The sequence below is a fragment of the Gracilinanus agilis genome, chromosome 6 (genome assembly GCF_016433145.1).
Source record: "Gracilinanus agilis isolate LMUSP501 chromosome 6, AgileGrace, whole genome shotgun sequence".
In the NCBI taxonomy this organism is placed as follows: Eukaryota; Metazoa; Chordata; class Mammalia; order Didelphimorphia; family Didelphidae; genus Gracilinanus; species Gracilinanus agilis.
In genome coordinates, this window is record NC_058135.1 from 238,415,361 (window position 1) to 238,438,687 (window position 23,327).

Consider the following 23,327-nt stretch of genomic DNA (forward strand, 5'->3'; position numbering starts at 1 on the left):
AAAAAGGGTACCCTAACCTCCTAGAAAACAGAGCCTACCTATAAAAAGGTAGGAAAAATGAGCAAACCACAAAAAAAGCACCTAACTCTAAAGAATTTTTGTGGAGACAAAGAACAAGGTATAGACACAGAAGGGGACAGTGAAAGCAAAGCAAACACACACAAAGTCCAAAAGATCTATAAATCATCTCTCTCTCTCTCTCTCTCTCTCTCTCTCTCTCTCTCTCTCTCTCTTCATATGCATATATGTGTATATAATCTCCCACCCTAACTCATTAATGAATATTATCACTGTCATTACAGATGAGAAAACTGAGTGCACTGCCCTTGGAAGCATAGTTGAAGAATAAGTGAATAAATCACTGAACTGCAGAACTGGAAGGGACCTAAGAGACTGTCTATTCAGCCTCTAAATGAGTCTAATACTTAAATGAGAACGTCTCTACAACATACTTGAAAAATGCTCATCCGGCTAGAATACCTCTAGAATAAGAGTACACCACTTGAGCTGAGACAGGCTATTCACTTCTGGGTAGCTCTGACTGTTAGAAAGTGAGGCCAAAATTGCTTCTTTGGGACTTAGTTGTTAAATCTGTACTTTGGTGAGAACCAGCCTAATTCCTCTTCCACATGACCACTCCCACTAGTCCTTTCAACCAGTCCTGACTTGGCATGATCTTAAGGTTTGCCATCCTGGTCATCCTGTTCTCCAGATTAAAATGTGGGGCTCAGAACTGAATATAATATTCCAACGTTGTCCGACCAGGGCAGAGTATAGCAGAGCAGAGTCTGGTCAAGCCTCAGCCCTGGTTTCCTCCCACCATTCACTGTCTTCACTCTTAATCCTTAACGAAGTTGGAGAAAATCACAAAACTGTAGTGTCTGAGTCTGCTACAAATTTGTTACATCATCTTAACTGGGCTGCCTCTGTGGCAAGGCAATCCTTGGACATCTCCTTAAGTGGTTTCACTAGATCACTCATCACAGTGACTTTTCCCAATTTTTTGAAATCTTTCCTCAAACTCTTATAGTTCCTTTTCCTCCACCTTCTGAGCCAAGTCACGTCCCACCTGTCGATTGGACCTTTGTGACATTTCTCATACATTCCTCCTTCTCTCCTCTGCCGCTGCCAATATGGAGGTGCAGCCCCAATAACTCATGCCTAGCCACTGCCTGATCTCTTGCCTTAGGTGCAAAGAGGAGGGAGGCCTTCCTCTACCCTAGCTTTCCTTTTCTTGCTGCATATGTCCCTTGGATGAATTCTATTACACAGGGGCAAGACACCATCGCCTTTCTGCTGCTGTGGCCTGGCCTCCAACCTTTTTCAACTGAGACTGCTCTTTCCAAAGTTTGTTGCCTAATCTAATTGTCTTTTGTCAATCTTTAGCCTTCTTGCCCTCTCTGTAGCATTCGACACTGCCAGTCACCCCTTTTTGGTTCTCTCTTTTCTCTAAGTCTTCACAACAAACTGCTCTCTTCTGGTTCTCCTCCTATTCATCTGACTAATCCTCCTCAGCCTTCTTTGCTTGATCTTCATCCAGGTTACACTTGCTAACTCTTCTTCCTCTATGCCATTTTGTTCAGGGAGTTCAACAGTTCCCATGGATTCCTCCATGATCATCTTTGTGCAGATGATTCTCAATCTACTTATTCAGCCCTAACCTTTCTCCTGGCCTCCAGGCTCACATATTTAACGACCTATTAGACATCTAGAATTTGAAATCCCAGGGAAATCTTAAACTAAAAATTTATTTAAATTAAAAAATATTTCCCAAACTGAACTCATCATCTTTCCACCCAAACCTACCTCTCTTCCCAGCTTCCCTAAAGGTACCACCATCCTCAGCCAGGCAAGACTCATAAGCTAGGGTTTTATTCTCAACTCTTCACTCTCTCATCTTCCATATCCAATATGTTACTAAAGTCTGTTGATTCTAGCCTTTTAACATCTATGGCACATGCTCCTTCTCTCCTCTGGCTCTTCCACCGCCCTAGTGCATTCCCTCATTAACAGACGATGACAATAGCTTTCAGGTTGTTCTCCCTGCTGTCTCTTTCTGCACTCCAGTCCATCTGTGAACCTGACCTTCCAAAAGCCCAGGCCTGATTAGGCTGCTCTCCCATTTGATAATCTCCAGAGGCTCCCTATTGCTTCCTGATGAAGTACAATATCAAATATGAATACAATACTGGCTTTTTTGCCATTCCCAATTCTGGTCAACTCTGCTTGTGGCCCTGCACACTTTGCCTCAACTAAAATCCTAATTCCTCCATGAAACTTTTCTCAGTTTTCCTTTCCTTAATATTGGTGCCTCACCCCTGAGATTATTCCAAGTTTTTTCTGCACACATCTTGTTTGTGCACTGAAGTCTGCAGGTTGTCCTCACTGGACTGTGAGCTCCGTGTTTTTTGCTTTCCTTTCTTTGAATCATAGTGCTGAGCATTGTTTCTAGCAAATCCTTAATAGTGTCTGTTGGCCTGACTTCACTATTACTTCCTTGGACAGCATAGTCCTCTCAATAGAGGCGAACGAAAAGTTAGCTTATTGACTATCATATGATACTGATGACCCATAGTGAGTTAAAAATTCACTTACATTCCCAGATTTTTCCCCTAGAACTTCAAACTGTAATTCTTACATTTTGGACATGTAAAAATTGATTTTTTTAAATCCAAGGGAAGATAATTATTACTTACTAAATTAAATTATTAAATTTCATGCTATTACATTCATCACAATATTCTATAATTTCAAGTTCCTTTTGGACCCTAGCTTTGTCAATTCGCCCTCCCTGGCTTTGTGGTATCTATAAAATGTGATAAGCATGCCAACTATTCCTTTTTCCAACTTACCAATAAAAGTGGTGTGGAGGTGGAAAATTTACTACACCTGAGCTAAATTCCCCGGCATCCTTTTAAGTAAGTCCTCTTTTGACATACAGAGGTTTGGGGGACAAATTTGGCTGAGACCCACGTTGCGGGGCCCTTTTTTGGGAGCTTGAGTTTTGCTTTGGTTAAGGTGTGGCAGGTATGGTTCTCTGGCTCTGCGCTCTGCTTACTTAACTGAAGGAATCTTTTCCCTACTTTTTTCTATCTCTGTTTTGCTGTAATAAAGCCGCTAAAAAGCTACTAACAGCCTCATAATTTAAATTGTAATTATTACAGTGGTATAGGGCTAAGTACAGAATTCTGGGGTCTCCCCTTAAAGATTTTCTTTCAAGTTAACAATGAACCAATAATGACTATTTTGGATCTAGCCATCCATCCAATTCTAAATCTATATACTAATGGTTCAATTTTTAAAAATTCTGAATTTAACCAACTCTAAAAAAAGGACATTTGCACATTTGCACACAAAGCAGACCAGAAAAAAGACAACACTCTAGTATGCAAAATTTGCTTTTTAAAAATTGCATATAACAAATCTGACATGTAACTTTTAAAGCTGTTCTGCTTTTCTACATTTTCTGCAGTTCCTTCTGTCCCCTTCCCCTCAACATCTTAAGAAGTATCAGAATGGATATTTTTCTTCTTTTGGCAATGCTGTCTAATTTTACTACTCTCTAGCAACGATGTCTTCATATTAGGCACACATACAGCAGGAAAGAGTTTGTCAGATAGCATTATTTACTAAAAAGGGCAAAAATAAACAAAAGTGTGGTGACACATTGTCACATATTGAATACTGAGGGCTTTGAAATAATCTGATACCAGTAGTCTAGAAAATGGGGAAAAAATTGTTCTGTTGTCAGAAGCATGCCAGACCTGAGATTTTGCTTATCAGGGAGACTGCAGCTGGAGATGCATAAGCAGGAATGAATCTGAACTATTTACTATGTAAAATGTGATTAAAACTGGAAAAAGCAAGTTTTGAAAAGCAAAATCTCAGTTTGGAAAAGCAGTAATTCAGTGGAGTGTACAGAAGACATTCCCTAGACCTGAGCAAAGAAAAGACTAGGGTAGATAGTGTCACAAGTGGGAACACTTTGCATATTTGCCCCGGGGGTCAAGCTTTAATAGTATAGATTAGATGTTGGTAAATGATATACTCAGGTTTAACAAGAATTGCAACTACTTACACTCTTCCATGAATGAGTAAATGGATGCATGGAAGTAGGCACATCCTCTCTAAAAGAGGTAGAAATTGTAAGGAAGTCTTAGGAGAGTCCATGTCAATGTCACCGTCACACTGACAGGACAGTTACAGGCTGCCTTCTTTCTCCACGGTGGGAAGGCAAAGGAAAGCAATTCTCAATATTTGTAGAGGTTTCTGATTTCTATGTGGGGCAATTTGCCTCAGCTGGCATTTACATTATGTCCTAAAAACACATTCTGAAAAGGGAAGACTTGAAAGAAGTCCAGTTTCAGGGTGGTTCTAATAATGATGATGATGATAAACAAAAACAAACAAACTGATAATGACTATGAAATCTAATATTAAAGAGAAATCTTATTGTCATCATTTCATTTTTCTGAAAATCTGACTATATTTTGCTGATTTTCCATGTAACATTTGTTGTGAACTAAAGATAAGAAAACTAAATAACTGGGTTTAAAAAAAAATTAACAAGGATTCCAGAGGGGTTTATTTGAGGCTAAATATATGAAGTAAAGTTTTTAAAGCTTTCTGAAGAAAAAGTATATGCATTTAGTTCAAAGATTAGTTGGGCTGGCATGTTTTTCTTCTTCATTTTAGAGAGAAAAAAATTTAAGATGTACCCAAGAAATTTTAAATATGTGCCTTGATTAGGTGTTCCTTTCAATTGATTTGAGAGACCCATTTAAAAAAGTAGATCTATTTGAATATAAGACTTCTTGATGAATATTAAAAAAACTCTGAATTCCCATTGTGGCACAGGACCTTTTAAGGGCTTAATGAATAAATGTTTATTAAATTGACTTTAAATGAAAGCAATAGGGTTAAGTAAATCAGAAATAATTTATTTTAACTTACCCTGTAGAAAGCACTTGTCAAAGGCAATAATGCTGCTGCAATGTTATATTCTTCTAAGGTGGAACAGTCCTTAAATAAAACAAAACAAAGAAATATGAATATTATTACAGACACATTCTTCTGAAATCCAACTTTGAAAAAGGTTGATAGTAGCATCCCTTCTCTGCTGCCCTCATCTAAGAATGATTCCTAGGAACTTATTTTGGCACCTATCATACACTGCTCATTCTATCTCTGTCTATTTCAACCGGAGGACAAAAGTGCTATTTTTTTATTTGGTCTCCCTAATACTTAGTAAATGCCTTCCAACAGAGTTGTGGGTGCTTAGGAAGTGTTGGCTGAACTGAATTCCAGGTTCCCTAAACTCCTTTCTTGAAGGCATAGAGGAGGCAAGTTTAGCAGAAGGGTGATGCAAAGAGCCAGCTGGGGGAATCTACAAGAGAAGCAAACAAGATACAAGCTTTTGTGACAGACATGGATGTTGCTCAACATAACATAGCCCAGGCTCAGAATCAAAGGTAAAGGTGGAAATGGTGCTACACCAGGACCTGAGAAAGCTCTCCTGGGAATGACACATTGGTCTCAGCTCCTTTAGACAACTCCTAGATCCCTTGTTCTTGGTGACAAGCAGTATGTCTCTCTCCTTTTCTCCTCCTCCCTCCCTCGATTCAACAAACATTTAAGTGGGAATGATGAAATAGGTGCTGGGGACAAAAAGTTGATAAGGAAACAGTTCTTGCTCTCAAAGAACTAATATTTTCTCCGGCAATCAATTGACAAGCTTTTATTGAGCACTTTTACATATGCCAGGTGCTGTGCTAAGTGCTGGGGACATGGAGAGAATAAAAATGAGGTCCCTGCCCTAAAGGAGTGCATATTCTAATGGAGGAGACAACATGGACATTTTATGGAAATCTGAAAGATAAAAGATATAAACCAAAGCAATGAATACAACTATATTTTAATTTAAAATTTTTATTTTTGTTTAAACTAGATTATTTTATTTCATGAGTTTTTGCAATGATCAAGTAATATATATCAATTTTTTTTCTATTTCAGGGAGGTCTGAAACTGATATTCTCTACAAATTTTAGGGCTGCTACAAAGAGCTACCCTGAAAAACAAAAGAAGGCACTACTGGGGGTGGGGAAGTATGTATGCCATTGAGATTGTGCACCTTGGGCTACTCCTTCCCTCTCCTACAGTCCTTGCTACTGGGCTTATTATCTATGATGCTTTGGGGGGAGGGAGGTAATTTGTTTTGCCAAGGAACTTATTTGGGGGTTTGACCAGTATTACAAGGGTATAGAGGCCCATGCCATATGAGAACTGGCTAAAGGAGCCTGAAGAAGATGCTTATGGGGGGCTATTATGGTATAACTTGGGGGAAAACCCTACTGAATTCGAAATCAGAAGACCTGGGTTTGAATCCCAGTCATGCAACTTATTCATGTGACTTTGGGCAAGTCACTTAAATGAAGGAGAGAGGATAGAGGACCTCTGCAACTTTCTATGCTATGGTTCTATGCCATTTGTCTCTTCTAATATGTGGAGGGCTGTAATTCAACTTATTCTGTGTGGCTTCTGAGAGGGGAGTCAGAGTTAAGTGAGAGGAAGTTATTAAGATCCTGGTTTTAGAATAGCATTAAGAACAACAATTAAAAGTGTCTAGTGACAGAAGGGGCAACTTAAATAGGAGTGAGCTCCTTTGTCAATAAGGATGCTTATGGAGGTATGGTCTGAAGTATGAAGCGCCTTTTTACAATATTCCTATTGAGTATTCAACTTCCAAGAGCATCCTTACTGACAAAAGGACACGGATGGAAGATGACACGATTGCAGATCACATAGAACTATTTTCACTAATAAGCTTCTATAGACATCCTTTTCCAATTCTTTATTACTTTTTTAAATCCAAAGTTTTGCTTAGCCCTTAAGAAAGATACCTAGAAATCTGTAAGTCCACAAACTTTTTCCTTGAAAATTTCTAGTCTCACTTCTGAAAAATTAGTTACCATCATTGCTTGCTAGACAATAACATACATTTTCTTTAATTTCTAAGATCTGCAGAGTGTTTGATTTCTCCTTTAATCTCTCTTATTTGATCTTCATAAAAATCCTGCAAGGTAAGGTTTATAAATTTTATCAAGCAGTGTGATATAGTGGAGAGAGTGCTTGTTTTGGAGTCAGAGGTTATAGGTTCAAAGGTTGGCTTTTTGCTATCACAAAACCATACTATACTAAGGTCACACCGCCCATATTAGGCATAGGGTTAAAGCTCAGGTTTCTCTTGACTCCATATCTAGGGCTCTTTTGATTATACCACAAGGTCTCTATTTAGTTTACATTAGCTAGCTGGCTGGAACAAAGCTATATTTAGAAGAAAATTTGAACTGATATATGTAATTCATACAATTCATAAAGACATAGACTGCCTTCATACTAATAAAAGTAAATATGTCATTTGCAAATGGTCTGGAGAACATAATGACGTTTTATGGACATGGTAGATTATTTGTAAATACAAAATTATAATCTCTAGCATTTTATGTGGAATTCACTTTGTCTTTGTATAAAGTTCTGGATTTTCCAAAGTTTTTTTCAAATAATGCAAAGTTAGGCTAAACACAGACACATTAAAACAAAACAAAACAAAGAAATATAATTCAGTAATCCATCTTGCCAAGTGATTGTGACTTAAAGAAATTAGGGTCCCATGCCCGTATTTTATGTAATTTCTTCCAGTATGGTAGGTGAAGTAAGTGGAATATTTTCATAAAAGCAGAGAAGGGCAATCACATGTCTGAGTGTGTATCTCTGCCCCTCTATAGTTCATCTCTTACCAGTCTATAGCCTAGTGGTGGCTGCTCTCAGTTTAGGTCAGAGGTTAAAGAGATAAGAGAAAATGTCTGCCCTGCATTAGGGCTATAAATGTGAATTCTCCCTGGTAAAAGTAAAAGTAAAGAAAGGACTGAGAACTCTAGCTTTACTTCCTGAAATGTTTCAGTGGCTTAATGCCATATGCAAAATAGTTTAAGTTTCTTACTTTTTTTGTTACTAAATTCAACATAACTATGATAGCCTCTTAAATGTATATAGCATTTATAAGTTCCTAAAATGGTGTAAGGAAATATATATTTACACATTTCTTAAGTTGTTTGCACAAGAGAAATGAAATTTATTACAGGCTGACATTTAATTCTCTGACTCAGATGATGGTTTTGGGTACCTAAAAATGTTTTTGATTAAAAAAACAAAACAAAACAAAAACAACCCTCTATTCTAGACTGATCATCCGGGAAAATGCCAAGGAAGAATAAAAATGAGTAAGGTTACAAACACCTTTGGAAAAGGATATGTTAGGAAGCTGCTATTTTTCACTGAAGTTTAGGGTAGCAACCTATTCCTTAAAAGAGAAAAAGACAAAGTCACTAAATGTCGAGATAATGTCCTGGGAGAAAAAAATTAACGGAGTTGGCAGAGTCGATTTTATAGAAATAGCATTTCTTACAATAACTGGTCATCTTTAGTGATAAATGCTTATTCAAGATAAGCATTTGCAAAGAAGACCAACCATGAAAATAACCAGCTTCATGCTCCAATGAAGAGCTGCTGAAAAGAACGGGGAGGTGAACTAGTTAAACCTTTCTAAATTAAATCAACATATACTTGGATAATCAATAACTTTGAGCACAGGGGCAAAAAGCTAAAGGTATACTAGAAAATATGATAAAAAAGAAGAAATCAAAAGAAGCTAAAGATTGTGGGTAAAAAAGGTTTCTGTTTATAGATCATAAGTACTTTCTTCAAGAAAAGAGCCTGGAGTCATTACATGCCATTACAACTATACTTAACAAAAAAACTTAATGGTTATATTTTAATGTTCAAGGAACAACTCCTTTCTCTGTGGGAATACTTCCCGAATAATTGTTTGTGTGTGGTTGGCCCCTGACTTGTTAAAGCAAAGATAAAATGAATACAAAATTGTAAGATTAAAAATGAGAAAAAATATGGTATACAAATAAAACAACAAACTTTTAAACAAGTTATTGATGCTAAGAAAGAGGAAACTGATGGAATGGATATAGACACACAGATTATAACTATTTCCTAAAGAATATGAATAGCTACAAATAAATTGACAGAAAGAGAAGATGAAAACAATCAAGAAATGACTCAGCTAATCTGATCTCTTTGCCAAGTAAAGAGATATAGTAGTCCAGACAGAAGCAGGTTAGAATATGATTAAAACATAAAATCCTATGTAGAAGCATGATGAATTGCCTCATAAAACAATAAGATGTGGAGAGAATAAGTAAATTTTAGGAATTCTTGGTGAGAAATTCAATTAAGGAAAATTATTATTAGGCACTTAAGGATGAAACTGGAAGGAGAACAATAAATAGGTGACAGAGAGAAAAAATACTTTATTTTTCCTCTACTACATGTAAAAACAAATTTTTAAATATTTATTTAAAAAAGTTTTGAGTTCCAAATTCTCTCCCTTCTTCTGACTCTCCCTCCCTGTCTGACCCCCCTCTTGAGCCAATAAACAATCTGATATATATTTTGTATGTGTCATCATGTAAAATATTTTTCTATATTAGTCACTTTATGGAAGAGATCTCAAATAGAAATAAAAAGAAAGAAAATGAAATGTAGTATGTTTCAGTCTTCATTCAGACTCCATCAGTTACTTCTCAGAGAGCAGATAGCATTTTTCATCATGAGGCTCTGAGATCATCTTAGATCATTGCATTGCTGAGAATAAGCAGTTGTGGTTGTTCATCAAGAAATATTGCTGTCACTGTGTGCAATGTTTCTGGTTCTGCTTACTTCACTTTGCATCAGTTCATATAAGTCTTTCCAGATTTTGCTGAAATCATCCTGTTTGTTATTTCTTATAGCACAATAGTATTCCATAATTCTCATATACCACAACTTATTCAGCCATTTCCCAAATGTTGGACAAACCCTCAATTTCTAATTTTTGCCTCCAAAAAGAGCTGCAATAAGTATATTTATGCAAACAGGTCCTTTTCCCAAAGAGAAAATGCTCTTTAAAGATTTTTCATTAAAAAAAAAAGTCAAATCTCTTTTGACTAGGAGACAAAGATTCTGTAAGTCAAAGTTAAGCAGAAAGTACATATTAAGCATGGTTATAAAAATGGGAGATGGAATTTTGAGTTTGGGGACTACAAGTAGGCCAGTATGGCTGGCTAGAACTTTGTGTGTAAAGGGAAATAATGTACAGTTCAAAGTTGGAAAAGTATGCTGGTACCAGATTGTGAAGGGCTTTAAAGTTCATGTTAGGATGATAGCATTTGATCCTATGGACAAGAGATTCTTGAATTGTGAAGGCCCTTGAACAGAGGACTCATACAGTCAGACTTGTGCTTTAGAATGGTTATTCTGGCAACTGTGCAGAGTGAATTGGAGAAGGAAGAAACTGGAAGCAGTTTGTTGCAAAGTCTAAATGAGAGATGATTATAGATCTGGCTGGGATGGCACCCATCAGAATGGAAAGACAGGGGAGATTAATGCAAGAAATGTGAAGTAAGAAACAACAAAATATAACCACTGATTTGAAATGAGAGTCAAGGGAGAATAAAGAGTCAAAGATGACTTACAGGTATATTCCTCACTGATTGATAGGCTAATCCTCCCCTTAAGAAAATGGGACATTTGAGGTGAGTTTGGTTTTTGATAGTGGTGGAGAGGAGAATTAATTATATTTTGAACATATTAAGTCTGAGATACAAATAGAAGGTATATAAGCAGCTGGTTATGTGCTTGGCATTGAAGAGAGAAATTAGGGATGGACCTATATATCTGGGAATTATTTGCATAGAGATAATTGAACCCTGTAGGGCTGATATAATTCTTAAGAAAAAGTAAAAAAGTGGGCCCAGCAAAGAGCCTAATGGGATTCCCACAGTCATGGGCATGACAAAGGTGATATAATTCTTAAGAGAAAGTAAAAAAGTGGGCCCAGCAAAGATCCTAATGGGATTCCCACAGTCATGGGCATGACAAAGGTGAAGATCCTGTAAAGAAAGGAGGGAAGGAGATGTGAGAAAAAGAGAAAGATAGACTAAGAAGAAAGAGACAGAAACAGAAACAGAGGAGGTGGCACAGTTAGTTTTTCTGTGTGTCTTGGGGTGGTCAACAGTGTCAAATGCTACAAAAAGTTCAAGAAAGATTAGGAATGAAAAAAGAACTTTATGATTAAACAATTAAAATATTGGTAACCTTGGAAAGGGTCATTTCAGTTGAATGGTGAGGTCATAAACCATATTGGAAAGGAATGAAAAGTGAGAGGAAGTAGAGGCAATTAGTGTAGATGACTTCTACCCCAACTCCCTTGGGAATCTGGTTGTTAAAGGGAAGAGAGTTATACCAGATTTCAAAACTATAACATAAATTTCAAAATCAAAAGGATGCTGAACAATTTGACTCCTTGAAGAGCAGAATATTTGTTTGCTAATCAACCAAAGACTAGAGCTAAGGAGATTTCCTTTAATTACTTTTAGTGCAATGTGGGCACTAATAATAATCATGCAAAATTGGAAACTAATTTACAAAACACACACAAAAGGGATTGAAGGAGTTTCAAAGGAAATGCAAAAAGTTCCACCAAGTCTTCAGACTGAGATTTCTCTTGGTCTCTTTCAGGGACTAAGCATTTGATGTTTTTCCACATTATTTGAAGAAATAAATGAATACTCCTGCATGAATCCTGCTGCTTTTCCTGTAATCAATTCCAGATAAAAACAGGGAAGAGTATTTACAAATACCAAAGGCATGAGCCCAAAGAACTATTTTTGGTTTTGGGGGAAGAGATGCACTTTTTTCTATAATTTACCTGGGTATTGAGTAATTTTAAATAAACGAGATTAGAGAATTACTTACTCTGACAGTGAGTAAGTCAATCTTGTCCCTTTGAACTCCTAAGGTGGCACAGTGAGATGTGATTTAAAGATCTTATTGTTCAAAAGATGATGCAACTGAAGACCACAAAATTCAAAAGACTCACCCAAGGCCATATAATGAATTGTCTATAGGGAATAAACCAATAGTGGTAAAAAGGGTAGGTCATGTCACCTCACACCTCAAAGAAGAAAGCTTGCATAAAGGGCTTACTATTTTTTTCCACTTTAATTATTAATGTTCCAATTTCATCTGATCATTAAAAAATTTAATTTTCAAAAAGTCAGTGAAAGATCTCCTAGGAAATCTTCTGGTTTTATTTCAATTCTATGGAAAAGAAAACTTTTGTAGAAATTACCTTCATTATCAATATTTTAAAAAAATGGCTTTTGCTGCAGTCTCGATAATTCTTTAAGAATTCGATCTAATATTAGAGGAGAAAATACTGCTTACATGTACAACTTATACTACAGTAAAGTCAATTTGATGACAACTAACATTTGAATCACAAAAGCCAAGTTTATTAATACACTTCCTGTACTGTCAAAAGTTAAAACAAGAAGCAAGACCTCTATTCCTGCACAAACTTGCAACATATATTTCCAAAGTTCTAACAAAATTTTTCCGACCCTTGATCCAAGTGCAAAAGAAATGCCTGTATTTCAAGTCCACTTAATTCTGCAATTGAGGAACTTCTACCTAACCTTCAAGTGGAAGTGATTAATCTGAAATATAAATGACATGCTAAAAGGCAAATAGGAAGAATCTAATAAAATTTTTATAAATGTCTCTTGAGCAATGAATGTGTTCAATTAAAATCATACTTGTGGAATGATGTCAGTATTTGGCAGTACTTATCTATGTGAAAAGCTATTTTCAAAGACAAAATATGTGAAATCACATTACATATCAGAATTAACAGATGAACATTTATGATCTATTTTGATGCTAGGAATACTAATTTTGAATCCCAGTTAAGAGAAATATTATTCCCCCTGAAAAGAATGCCATTTGTATCATTAGTGGACCTGTATTATAAAAACTTGCACACTGTTATAATGATTATATTTTGAATTCTGTCAGTAAAAAAATTTATGTAAATATATTTTCTTTAATAAATACCTACACAATGTTCTTGATTTTACTTGTTAGCTTGTAAAGCTGAAATTATTTATTATCTGGCCTTTTTCATAAAAAGTTTGACAGACCTTTGGGAGACTCCTTTGGTTAGTGGCTGTGACCTAGAGGAAGATCTAGCAAAGGAGACTGAAGAGTCCTTTAGATCAATAGGAGGAAAATTAGGAGAAGCAATGTCCTAAAAACCTAGAGAAAAGAATCAAGGGAAAGTGGGTGACTGACATTGTCAAAGGCTACACAGAGTTGAAGGATGAAGACTGAGGAAAGACTTTTCAATTAGTAGTTCATTGCTAATTTTGTAGAGAGCTGTTTCAATGAATAAGGCCAGAAGCCAGAATGCAGAAGGTTTAGAAGAGAGTGAGATGAGGGGAATTTGGAAGTCAAGTTTGTAGATGATTGTCTGAAAAAGTTTATCCTGGAAAGGAAGGAGAGGTATAGGATGAGAGCAGATGGCAAATGGTTGGATCAAGTGAAACTTTTTAAAGGATGGAACACATGTTTCTAGACCACAAGGAAACACTCAGTAGACAGAGAGAAACTTAAGATTAGTGAGAAAATGGACAGGCATGAAAGAGGGAGTAATCTGTTGAAGAAGATGACAACTTGTGCACATAGAATGGTTTTCCTTGGCAAGGAGGACTATTTCTGTATGAAAAGGATGAAGAAGGAGATATTTGGGGGACATATACAAGCCATGGGAGATAAGAAAGAGAAGGAAAAAGGAATCTCTAAAGGTGGCCTAACTTATTGTTAGGTTTTATAACAAATTTAGATTTGGCTTTATTAGACAAAAATGTACTGGAAAAAACTACATATAAAGATATAAATGATTGTATTTTCAGAAAATGGTTTATTGGTAAATGGCAAATGCCACATTAGTAAATAGTAGCCATTTAATCATTTTTAAAAGAAACGTAAGATAAACTCAATATGAAGCTGACTTGTTGAATAACTTCAAAATAATTTTAAGAGCTATATAATCTATTAGAAAAGATTTCATACTTTACACTTCCAAATCAATACTAAAATATGTATTTGAAAAGTATTTTTGTAAAGGGTTTCAAAAGGATTTTTACAGCATGGTATGATAACCAGCTACATTACCGTGGGTAAATTACTTTTCCTCTTTCAACCATGGTTTCTTTCTTTAAATAATGAGAGATTTATGTTTTAGGGAAGAGAATAAACTTTTTTTTAAAAACCCTTACCTTCTGCCTTGAAACCAATTTGGTTCCAAGGCAGAAGAAAGGTCAGGGCTAGGCAATGGGGCTCAAGTGACTTTCCCAGGGTCACACAGCTAGGAAGTATCTGAGGTTAAATTTGAACCCAGGACCTCCCATCTGTGGGCTTGGCTCTCAATCCGTTGAGCCACCCAGCTGCCCTCCAGGAGAATTAACCTTAAAAATACCTAAATGGCTGTTTACTTGGTGAAATTAATTGGCATTTTAAAACAAGATGCTTTTGTTACATCTGAAATAAACTTGAGTGTTCTTTTGGCCAACTAATAAGGAAAAGGAAAGAAATTCTGGAGTTTGATTAGATGATCTCTAATATTTAATTAAATATATCAAAAGGATGAAATCAGTTGAAGACAATGGAATTTCCTGATGGCTGAAGATAGTATAGAAAGACCTGCTCAAGGAAAAAAGAAGACAATAAACAGACTGAGTAGATACTTCAGTTACAGTAAAGATACAATATCTTTATTTCACCAGAGTCAGATGGTATATGAGAGTTTTGAAGAAACACAGGATTCATATTGTAGAACTCTTGGCTAAAATCTGACATGATTATTATAAAAGGCTGAAATAGTAGAATTAAGGTTATATATGACTAGGTGCATGGTAAAGAGCAGGATGCACTTGGAATGAAGTAGACGAGTTGGAATCCTGTCTCAGACTCTTACTAGTTGTGATCTCCAGCAAGTACTTTTACTTCTCTGACTTAGTTTGCTCCTTTGTAAACTGGAGATCATAATCCCATGTACCTCTAGGGTTGAGGTGAGGATAAAGTAAGAAAATCTATGTAAAGTACTTTGTAAAACTTTATAAACATTAGCTAGCTATAGCTTTTAGAAAAAGAATTGGATTAGAAGTTGGGAATACCCAGGATCAAATCTTGGCTCTTCTATTTCCTCTGTGACCTTCTGTAAGTTACAAATCCATATTGGGCCTCAGTTTCCTCATCTGGAAGAGCAGTAGATTGGTCTCTTTTCAGTAATAAATTTAGGCAGAAATAGATGACTGTGGTCCCCACTCTTTAAGAAAAACAACAAACCCTTACTTTCTATTTTAGAATTGACCCTACCTATTGGTTCAAAGGCAGAAGAGTGGTAAGGGCTAGACAAAAGGGGGTTAAGTGGTCTGCCCAAGGACACAGTTAGGAAGTGTCTGAAGTCAGATTTGAACCTAGGACTTCCTATCTCCAGGCCTGGCTCTCTATGCACTGAGTCACCCAGCTACACTAGTCCCTAATCTTAATCAAGAGACCCTAAGAAATTAGAGGCCTGTGAGTTTCACTATGGCAGTGGGCAAGTTGATGGAATCTATAATCACAGGTAGGATCACACAAACATTTAGTATATATTGAGACTTCTATAAAGAGAAAACAGTTTAGGTTAGAGATGTCTGAGGGGTAAAGATTTATGTGAATGATCTGTGAGCACTGTCTATGTAGATATTCAAAAAGCATCTAACAAAGTTCCATACCAAAGACCACTTAAAAATTCGAGTTACTACATAGTATGGAGGTGGGAAGGACTCCTTTTTTGGATCACAAATAGCTTAGGGATATTTTTATGTGACCTTGAAAGGTGAGCAAGAAGCAACAAAATCTTCAGCTTTGCAAATGGCACTTCAGCTCTTCCAGAGGGTGAAAAAACCAAGCTGAAGGGAATAAAGTACAAAAAGATTTTGTGAGGCCATGTGAATGGGAAGAGAAAAGCACACGAGCTTCCAAGATTTGGGGGAAATAATCCAAACTCTGCTGAATGGACTATAAACTTTGAGGTAACAATGCTGACCCAGGAAAGAGATCTAGCAGTCACTGTGGACAGTTCACAGCTGTGAGGGCCTTCCCCCTGAAATGACCTTGTGTTTGCTTCATCTACACTAATGAGTACATGCTGTGTCCCCTGATCCAACATACTTCCTTTGAAGATTAGGACTTTTTGACTTTTCTTTTGGTACCCATAACCCAGGGCCTGGCTAAATGCTGGTTCCCTGATTATTCCCTGAAGACATCAGATCAATGGGCTTTTAGGATCAAAATAATCAACCATATAGAGACATCATCAAGAAGAATAACAGAAAAGCATTAGAAAACTTTATCTACAATCTATAAAAAGTCTTTTGGTATCCACCCTTGGAAGATTATATAATATTCTCACAGTGTTACCTCCAAAAGGATATAGTGTAACTAGAAAAAAAGTCTAGATCAAAGGGTGGTAGTTTAGGGGAAGCAGTTGTATGAAGTCAGATAAAAAATGAAAGTTCCCATTTGAAAAGAGGGTTGAGAGGGAAGGTGATCAAAGTGAAAAATAATTAATAGTGCAGAAAGAGTAAACACAGATTTGTTATAAAATTCCAGATTGCCAGAATTAAGGAGACTCTTTAGGAATTATAGAGAAGTTCAAGATTAAGAAAAAGATATTATTTCCTCCAATTGGAGCCAACTTAAGGTTTACTCTTAAGAGTTGTTCCTAGTTGGTCATTACCCTGGTAAGCATTCAGCCCCATAAAATTCCATCACATTTGCAAGCCATAACTTAGTCATCCATTTCCCAATTTATGGACACTCCCTCAGATTCCCATTTTTTGCTACCTCAGAAAGAGTTATAAATATTTTTGTATATCCTTAGATTTTGTTTTATTTAGGTCTAATCTCTCCCTTAATCAATCTTTCCTCTAATTGCTTCTCCTACCTCCTTCTTTTCCCTCCTCCATTTCTCTTTTAAATGAAATGTATTTCTGTACCCATCCCTGTGTCTGTGTGTGTATTTCTCCTTCTTTTTGGTCAGTTCAGATGAGGGTGAAGTTCAAGTATAGACTTCTAAACTTGGGCACCTTGATTATTTCCCATAATTTTCCTCCCCTGATGTATTCCTCTTCTCTTTTCCATTCTTCTCTTAGGATCATATACTCCCAGACCTTGTCTAATTGGAGTGTCTCTATGGTTTCTGATGATAGGTTTCAAAAGAACACATGTATCATCACCCTACAGTTTAATGGAAGCAGTTTATCCCTGTTTAGGTCTTTATCATTGTTCATTCAAGTTTACCTTTTTATGCTTCTCTTCACTCCTATGTTTGAACTTCAAAGCTTCGCCAGAGCTCTAGATTTTTCATCAGCAATACTTGGAAGTCCTCTATTTCATTAAAGATCTTTCCTCAATTCCCAACACCCATGGCATTAAACTCAGTTTTGGTGGGTAAGTTATACTTGATTATAAGCCCATATCCTTTGCCTTCTGGAATATCATATTCCAAGTTCTCTTTTCCTTTAGCTCTGTGGCTATTAAATTAGTATGGTCCTGAGTCTGTCATTCATCAGTACTTGAATTCTTTCTTTCTGGCTACTTATGATGCTTTTTCTTTGCCCTATGATAATCTTGATAGCTTTCATTTGGGGATTCTTTTAGGAGGTAACCAGTACATTCTTTCTACTTCTGCTTTGCTTTCTTCTGGTTCTAAGACATCTGGGAAGTTTTCTTATAATAGTTATATATTTAGGTTTTTAATTTAGTTTTTTTTTGTCATGGTGTTCAGAGAGTCCAGTGATTCTCAAACTGTTTCTCCATCTGTTTTCCAGATCAGTTGTTTTTGTTATGAGATACCTTAGGCTTCCTTTTCTTTTCTTTTCTTTTCTTTTCTTTTCTTTTCTTTTCTTTTCTTTTCTTTTCTTTTCTTTTTCTTTTCTTTTCTTTTCTTTTCTTTTCTTTTCTTTTCTTTTCTCTTCTCTTCTCTTCTCTTCTCTCCTCTCCTCTCCTCTCCTCTCCTCTCCTCTCCTCTCCTGTCTTCTGACTTTGTTTTAATATTTCTTGTTGTACCATGGAATCATTGGCTTCTATTTGGTCTATTCAGGTTTTCAGGGAATTTGTTTTTTTAGGCAAGGTTTTGTACTTTTGTGCAAAGCTGTTAATTCTATTAAAAATTCTTTCATATTTTCATTTCTTTTCCAATTTTTTTCTTCAAGTATTCATTTCATTTGTAAAGATAATTTTTAAACTTTTAAAAGCTCATGTTTTTATCTTTTCCAGAAATTCTAGTTGAGTTTGTGCCAAAGTTGTTTTTCTCCAAGTCAACACTTGTAGATATTTTGGAGTCATTGTCTTCTATGTTTATATCTTTAGCACCATTACCATGAAAAGAGCTCATTATGGTGAGGTTCTTTGATTGTTTTCCTATTCTTTCAGTTGACTTCCTGACTTCAGACTTGATATTATGGCTGTGCTCTGTGCACAACTGGAGAGAAGGTCGAGGGCTGGTTCTGTTGATGCTTTCTTGGTGTACTGTGTTGTGTTATTCTAGGATATCAGAGATAGGCTGGATATCTGCAAGCTTTCAGTGCTCCCAAAGTGGTCTGATCCATGGCAAAGTATGATTGATTCTCTTCAGGTCTAAACTCTGTAAGTTCCTATCCTGGGTTTGGGCTTGAGCAATAGAAGACTGCTGTTGGACTCAGCCTCTATCCTCTATCCAGAAAGTTCTGTTGGTTCAAAGAGGCAGAACTGTAGGCTCCTCTTTGGTTTGGGATTCCTGTCTTGGTTATTTTTTGAAGCCTGGGCTAGACACTTTAAGATTGTGCTCTGTGTCTATAGTCTGAGGAAGAATACTGGTGCTGCTGGTTTCTGAATTTCCTCCTTTCTCCATTTAAAGTCCAGGACCTCTCTCCCTGAGACACTATTCCCCTAATACCAGTTCTCTTCTCAGACTACTTTGGAGCTGTGATCTGGGAGTAGGTAGTAGGAGACAAGGCTGCCAGTTGGCATCTTCCCCATCATGGTACCCTGATATGGGTCTTGGATCTCCTCTTGAACTGGCATGCAGCCTCTCCATGGGCACTAGAATGCTCACATATATTGTGCTTCAGAACTGATTCCAATCCTTAGTGTCTATAAGTTTCTGTCTCCCAATGCCAAGTTAAGCTGGACAAAGGACTCACTTGCCTTTTTCTGGATTTCTGTGTTAGGATTTAGTCTTGTATATTTTCTAGATCTACTTGAAGAAGTTTGTGGAGCAAAGCACACTTGTACTTCTTCCTATTATTCTGGTGTCTTGGCTCCATTTATCCAGTGGTTCCTCATGGAGGATCTTTCCAAAATCATTGTCATGTCCTTCAGTCTTCTGAAAGGTCTCTCTCAGAGATAGAGGATTCAAATCAATGAAACAAATGTTTATTAAGGACATCGTATATGGTATTTGGCCGTGGAGCAGTGGATAAGGGAAAGCCATAATGACAGAAAGGCCTTGATTCCAGGTCTATCTCTGGCATATACAGATATGTATCATTGGCATGTCCTTGAGTGCCGCAGGTAACTATCTAAGATGGTTACAGATAAGTTGTTAATCTAGATTGGTGAAGAAAATTTCTAAACTTGAGTTCTCTATGCTGATTAAATCACAGATCTAGACCCAAAAAAGTACAAAGCACAATGCTATTTGAAGCTAAAAAAGTGAATAAAGCTTGCTTCCTGTATTCAAGAACCTTTTAATCTGTATAGAGAACACTGGAACATGAGAACAAGCCAATGAGACAATTCCTATATTCTCTCTGACATATACTGTCAAAACAACTACAGTGGTTCCCCTTTATCCGTGGTTTCAAGATTTCAATTACCTGCAGTCATTCCAGGGGAAGGAAGAAGGTAGGAAGGAGGCTGCTGCCAGATGATGGAAGGGGCCAGCACATGATTCAGTGACACATGGAGGCTGGAGCTGAGAGCATAAACTCTCTTTTTGCATGTCAGCTCTTCTGTTTTCCCTTGGAGGGTTTTTTCCCAAGGGTCTTTTTTTGTGGGTGGGAGACTACAGAGCCGAGCTGAGGGCAGGAGTGGGGAGAGAACGCATAGTACTATAAAGTTAACATAGGTGTTAAAAGTTAAAGTGAGAATTGTCCATGATTTCAGACATCCACTGAGGACCTTGGAACATATTCCCTGTGGATAAGGGGGAGGAGGGAACTTGAACAGTATTATATAATAATGTGCAATGTACTTTGTCTTACTTCGTTGTTTAATTGATAAATTAAATTTTGCTGTACAAATGTATTTAGAAGAAAATCACATGCTAGTTGGGGTCCGCCGGTGTTCGCTTCTATCTGGTTTCAGTTATCCACGGTAGCTCTTCGCATATATCCCCCACAGATATGGGGGGCCCTCCTGTATTACTTAGAGAATATCTCTTTTCCTTGAATGAGGCTAGGTTCATTTTTGACCATCTCAAAAGAGAAACCTGGAATTGCTGCAGTAATGTAGGAATTCTCAGTGTGGAAGAGACAGGCAGGAAGCATGGAGCTTGTACTGCTTCTCTGTTTTTCCACCTAAAAGGTAGCCAAATCTTTTAGGAAGCCACTGTGCTTAAATCCTATGCCAAAGTTGGACATCTTTTCACTGTTTTCCCATGTCTAATGATCCATAGTGAGCAAATCATATGATTCCTTTTCCTTCACCTGCGCCTTTTTCTCCTTGTGACATGGCTGCAACAACAGAGACGATCCCCTTTGTTTCTGAACATCTGAGATTCTTTAACAGGAATGCCATGCATGTTTCTGAAGACTGTCATGAGGCCCATGGCAATAAAGTTCAGCATATTCAGGCTGTAATCTTCTCCTAAGGAAATGGTTTGGATGCCAAGATGCCTCCAGACGTTCATTTCGCAGTGGGACTTCATTTGCCATGGCTCTGTCCAAGTCTTAAATGACAGCAGCTGTGATGCAAAGCCTCACACAATAATTTCCAAAATATTTCACAAATTTAAAAAATTAAACAAGAGGAGATTTACATACAAGACCAGTTAGCAAGGGACCTACTATTATGAAGCATTTAGACAAGCAGGACTTATTTATTCTTTTATAGTGTTTACACATTGTAGTGCATGTCTAAAACCTGTCCTCTAGTCAGACACTGATTGCAAAATATAAATACAAAATACTTTGTAAACCACATTACCAACATTCTGGCTAATTAAGTTAAGAAACAATGGGAAAAATCTGAAAAATAATGTCAAGACTATTAAACTAGCAATCACAATCCTGTCCAGTTATCTATTGGAGAATCAGTCCCTAAATATACATCTTCAGTTTCCCTCCTGCTGCATAATAGCATTGTTGCCATAAACATACCAGGCAATTTACAAACTTGCAAAGACTTGAAAACTCGTGTATATGTTCTGCCATGTAGTTTGCCTTTAAATTTTCTTTCTATGATTGCAGAGTGAAAATAGTAATCTTAATTTCCAACTGCCCACAATTACTTCATCTTATGAACTCAAATACCTTTGAGAAGTCACTGCCAATGTTTCTCTTTCCCATGACTCTCTCCAAGAAAATGCCACGAACACTGACAATTTCCAAAATTTACAGGATTTTTCAAATAAATTGTTTCATAGTTTTAAATACAAAACTTCCAGTGTTTTGAAATAGCACCTGAGACTGAAAAAAAATGAGTGGATTTTCCATTATATAGAAATTGAGTGGGTGAGGGGAGAGAAATTCCTTTTTGTTTCGGAAGTTAATGGCATCTTCTCTATTGGGATAGCATTTTCTTTTCTTTTTTTTTTTTAACCCTTAACTTCTGTGTATTGGCTCCTAGGTGGAAGAGTGGTAAGGGTGGACAATGGGGGTAAAGTGACTTGCCCAGGGTCACACAGCTGGGAAGTGTCTGAGGCCGGATTTGAACCTAGGACCTCCTGTCTCTAGGCCTGACTCTTTTCACCATGTCACTATTGTGCTCAAAACCTGCTATCTTATTCACCCTTGGGTAAGTGGTCAAAGGATATGAACACGATGTTCTCAAAGAAAATGTAAATTATCAACAACCAAATAAGAAACTTCAAATTCTCTAATAAAGAATGAAATGCTAATTAAAACAAATTCCACCTGACATCCATCAAATGGGCAAAGATAAAAGATGACAATGTGATAATAAAAGATGATAAAATTCAATGTTAGTTCAGCTGTGGACAAGCAGACATATTAATAAACTGCTGGTAGAGTTATTAATTCGTCCAATCTTTTGGAAAGCAATATTTAAATATTTACTTATATAATGAATTGTTAAAATGTCCATACCCTTTGACTCAGTGGCACCAGTAGTGGGATGATACCTATTATGGATAGGAAAAAAAAAAGACCTATCTTCACATAAAAAATTCCTAGTAGCATCATGTGTAATAGCAAGAAACTGAAAATCAATTGAGTCACTACTGATTGGGAATGGCTAAACAAATTAGGACATAGGAATGGAATGGATTATTATTGTATTATAAGAACTGATGAATAAGAGCAATTTAAGTAAATATGGGGAAGACTTGCTTGAAGTGATTTAGAGTGAAGAAAGCAGGACTCAAAAAACAATACAAACCTCAACCACAATTACACAGACACCACAGTATTAATAAATTCATTTTATGGACACAAAAAGGCAAAAAAACCATGAAAACAAGGACATTGTAGGTGTTAATGTCTTGAAGCTAATATGCCTTCAACACCTCCATCAACCTAATCTTACCTACTCTTTAACAGGAGCCCTTTACTTTAGTCACCTACTACTTTCCTCATTCTCTTCCACAGTACATGCTAGACTTACTCCTAACTCCACCTTACATCTAGGGAAGTAGTGGGTTCCCTGAATGGACATGTTAAAGCTGAGCCTTTCTGATCACTTGTTGGAGATGTTGGAAAAGGAATTCATCTATCAAGAGGTAGTTGGGCTAAATTAATTTTGAAGGCACAAGAGAGTTAGAACCACAGCTTCAATTCTGGCTCTTAAGAACTTTGATGAGAAGGAAGAGGTGAGTGTTTGTTGGGGAGAACCATGGTCACTCTCCCGTGTTCACACATTTAGTAGTGTTCAGTGGAAAGAGACTGGAGAGATGTGAGTCTGAATCCTTCCTATGGCTAAAAGTAAGTCACTTAATCCTTGTTCAGTTTGGGTTATACAAGTACCAAATAGGCAGCTAGGTAGCACACTGGATAGAGTGCTATGCTCAGAATCAGGAAGACCTGAGTTCAAATCTGGCCTCAGATACTTATTAGTTGTATGACTCTGGGCAAGTCCCGTAACCCTGTTTGCCTCAGTTTCCTCATCTG

The 23,327-nt window shown here is 36.8% G+C and overlaps 1 protein-coding gene across 1 annotated transcript in view; it reads right to left on the reverse strand.

The window, feature by feature from the left end:
• SBF2 (SET binding factor 2) overlaps positions 1-23,327 on the reverse strand; it is a 545,383-nt gene that overhangs the window by 133,106 nt on the left and 388,950 nt on the right. The window contains exon 17 of the mRNA XM_044680325.1: positions 4,954-5,022. Coding sequence (XP_044536260.1) covers positions 4,954-5,022 — 69 coding nt within the window. The remainder of the gene's footprint in view (positions 1-4,953; positions 5,023-23,327) is intronic.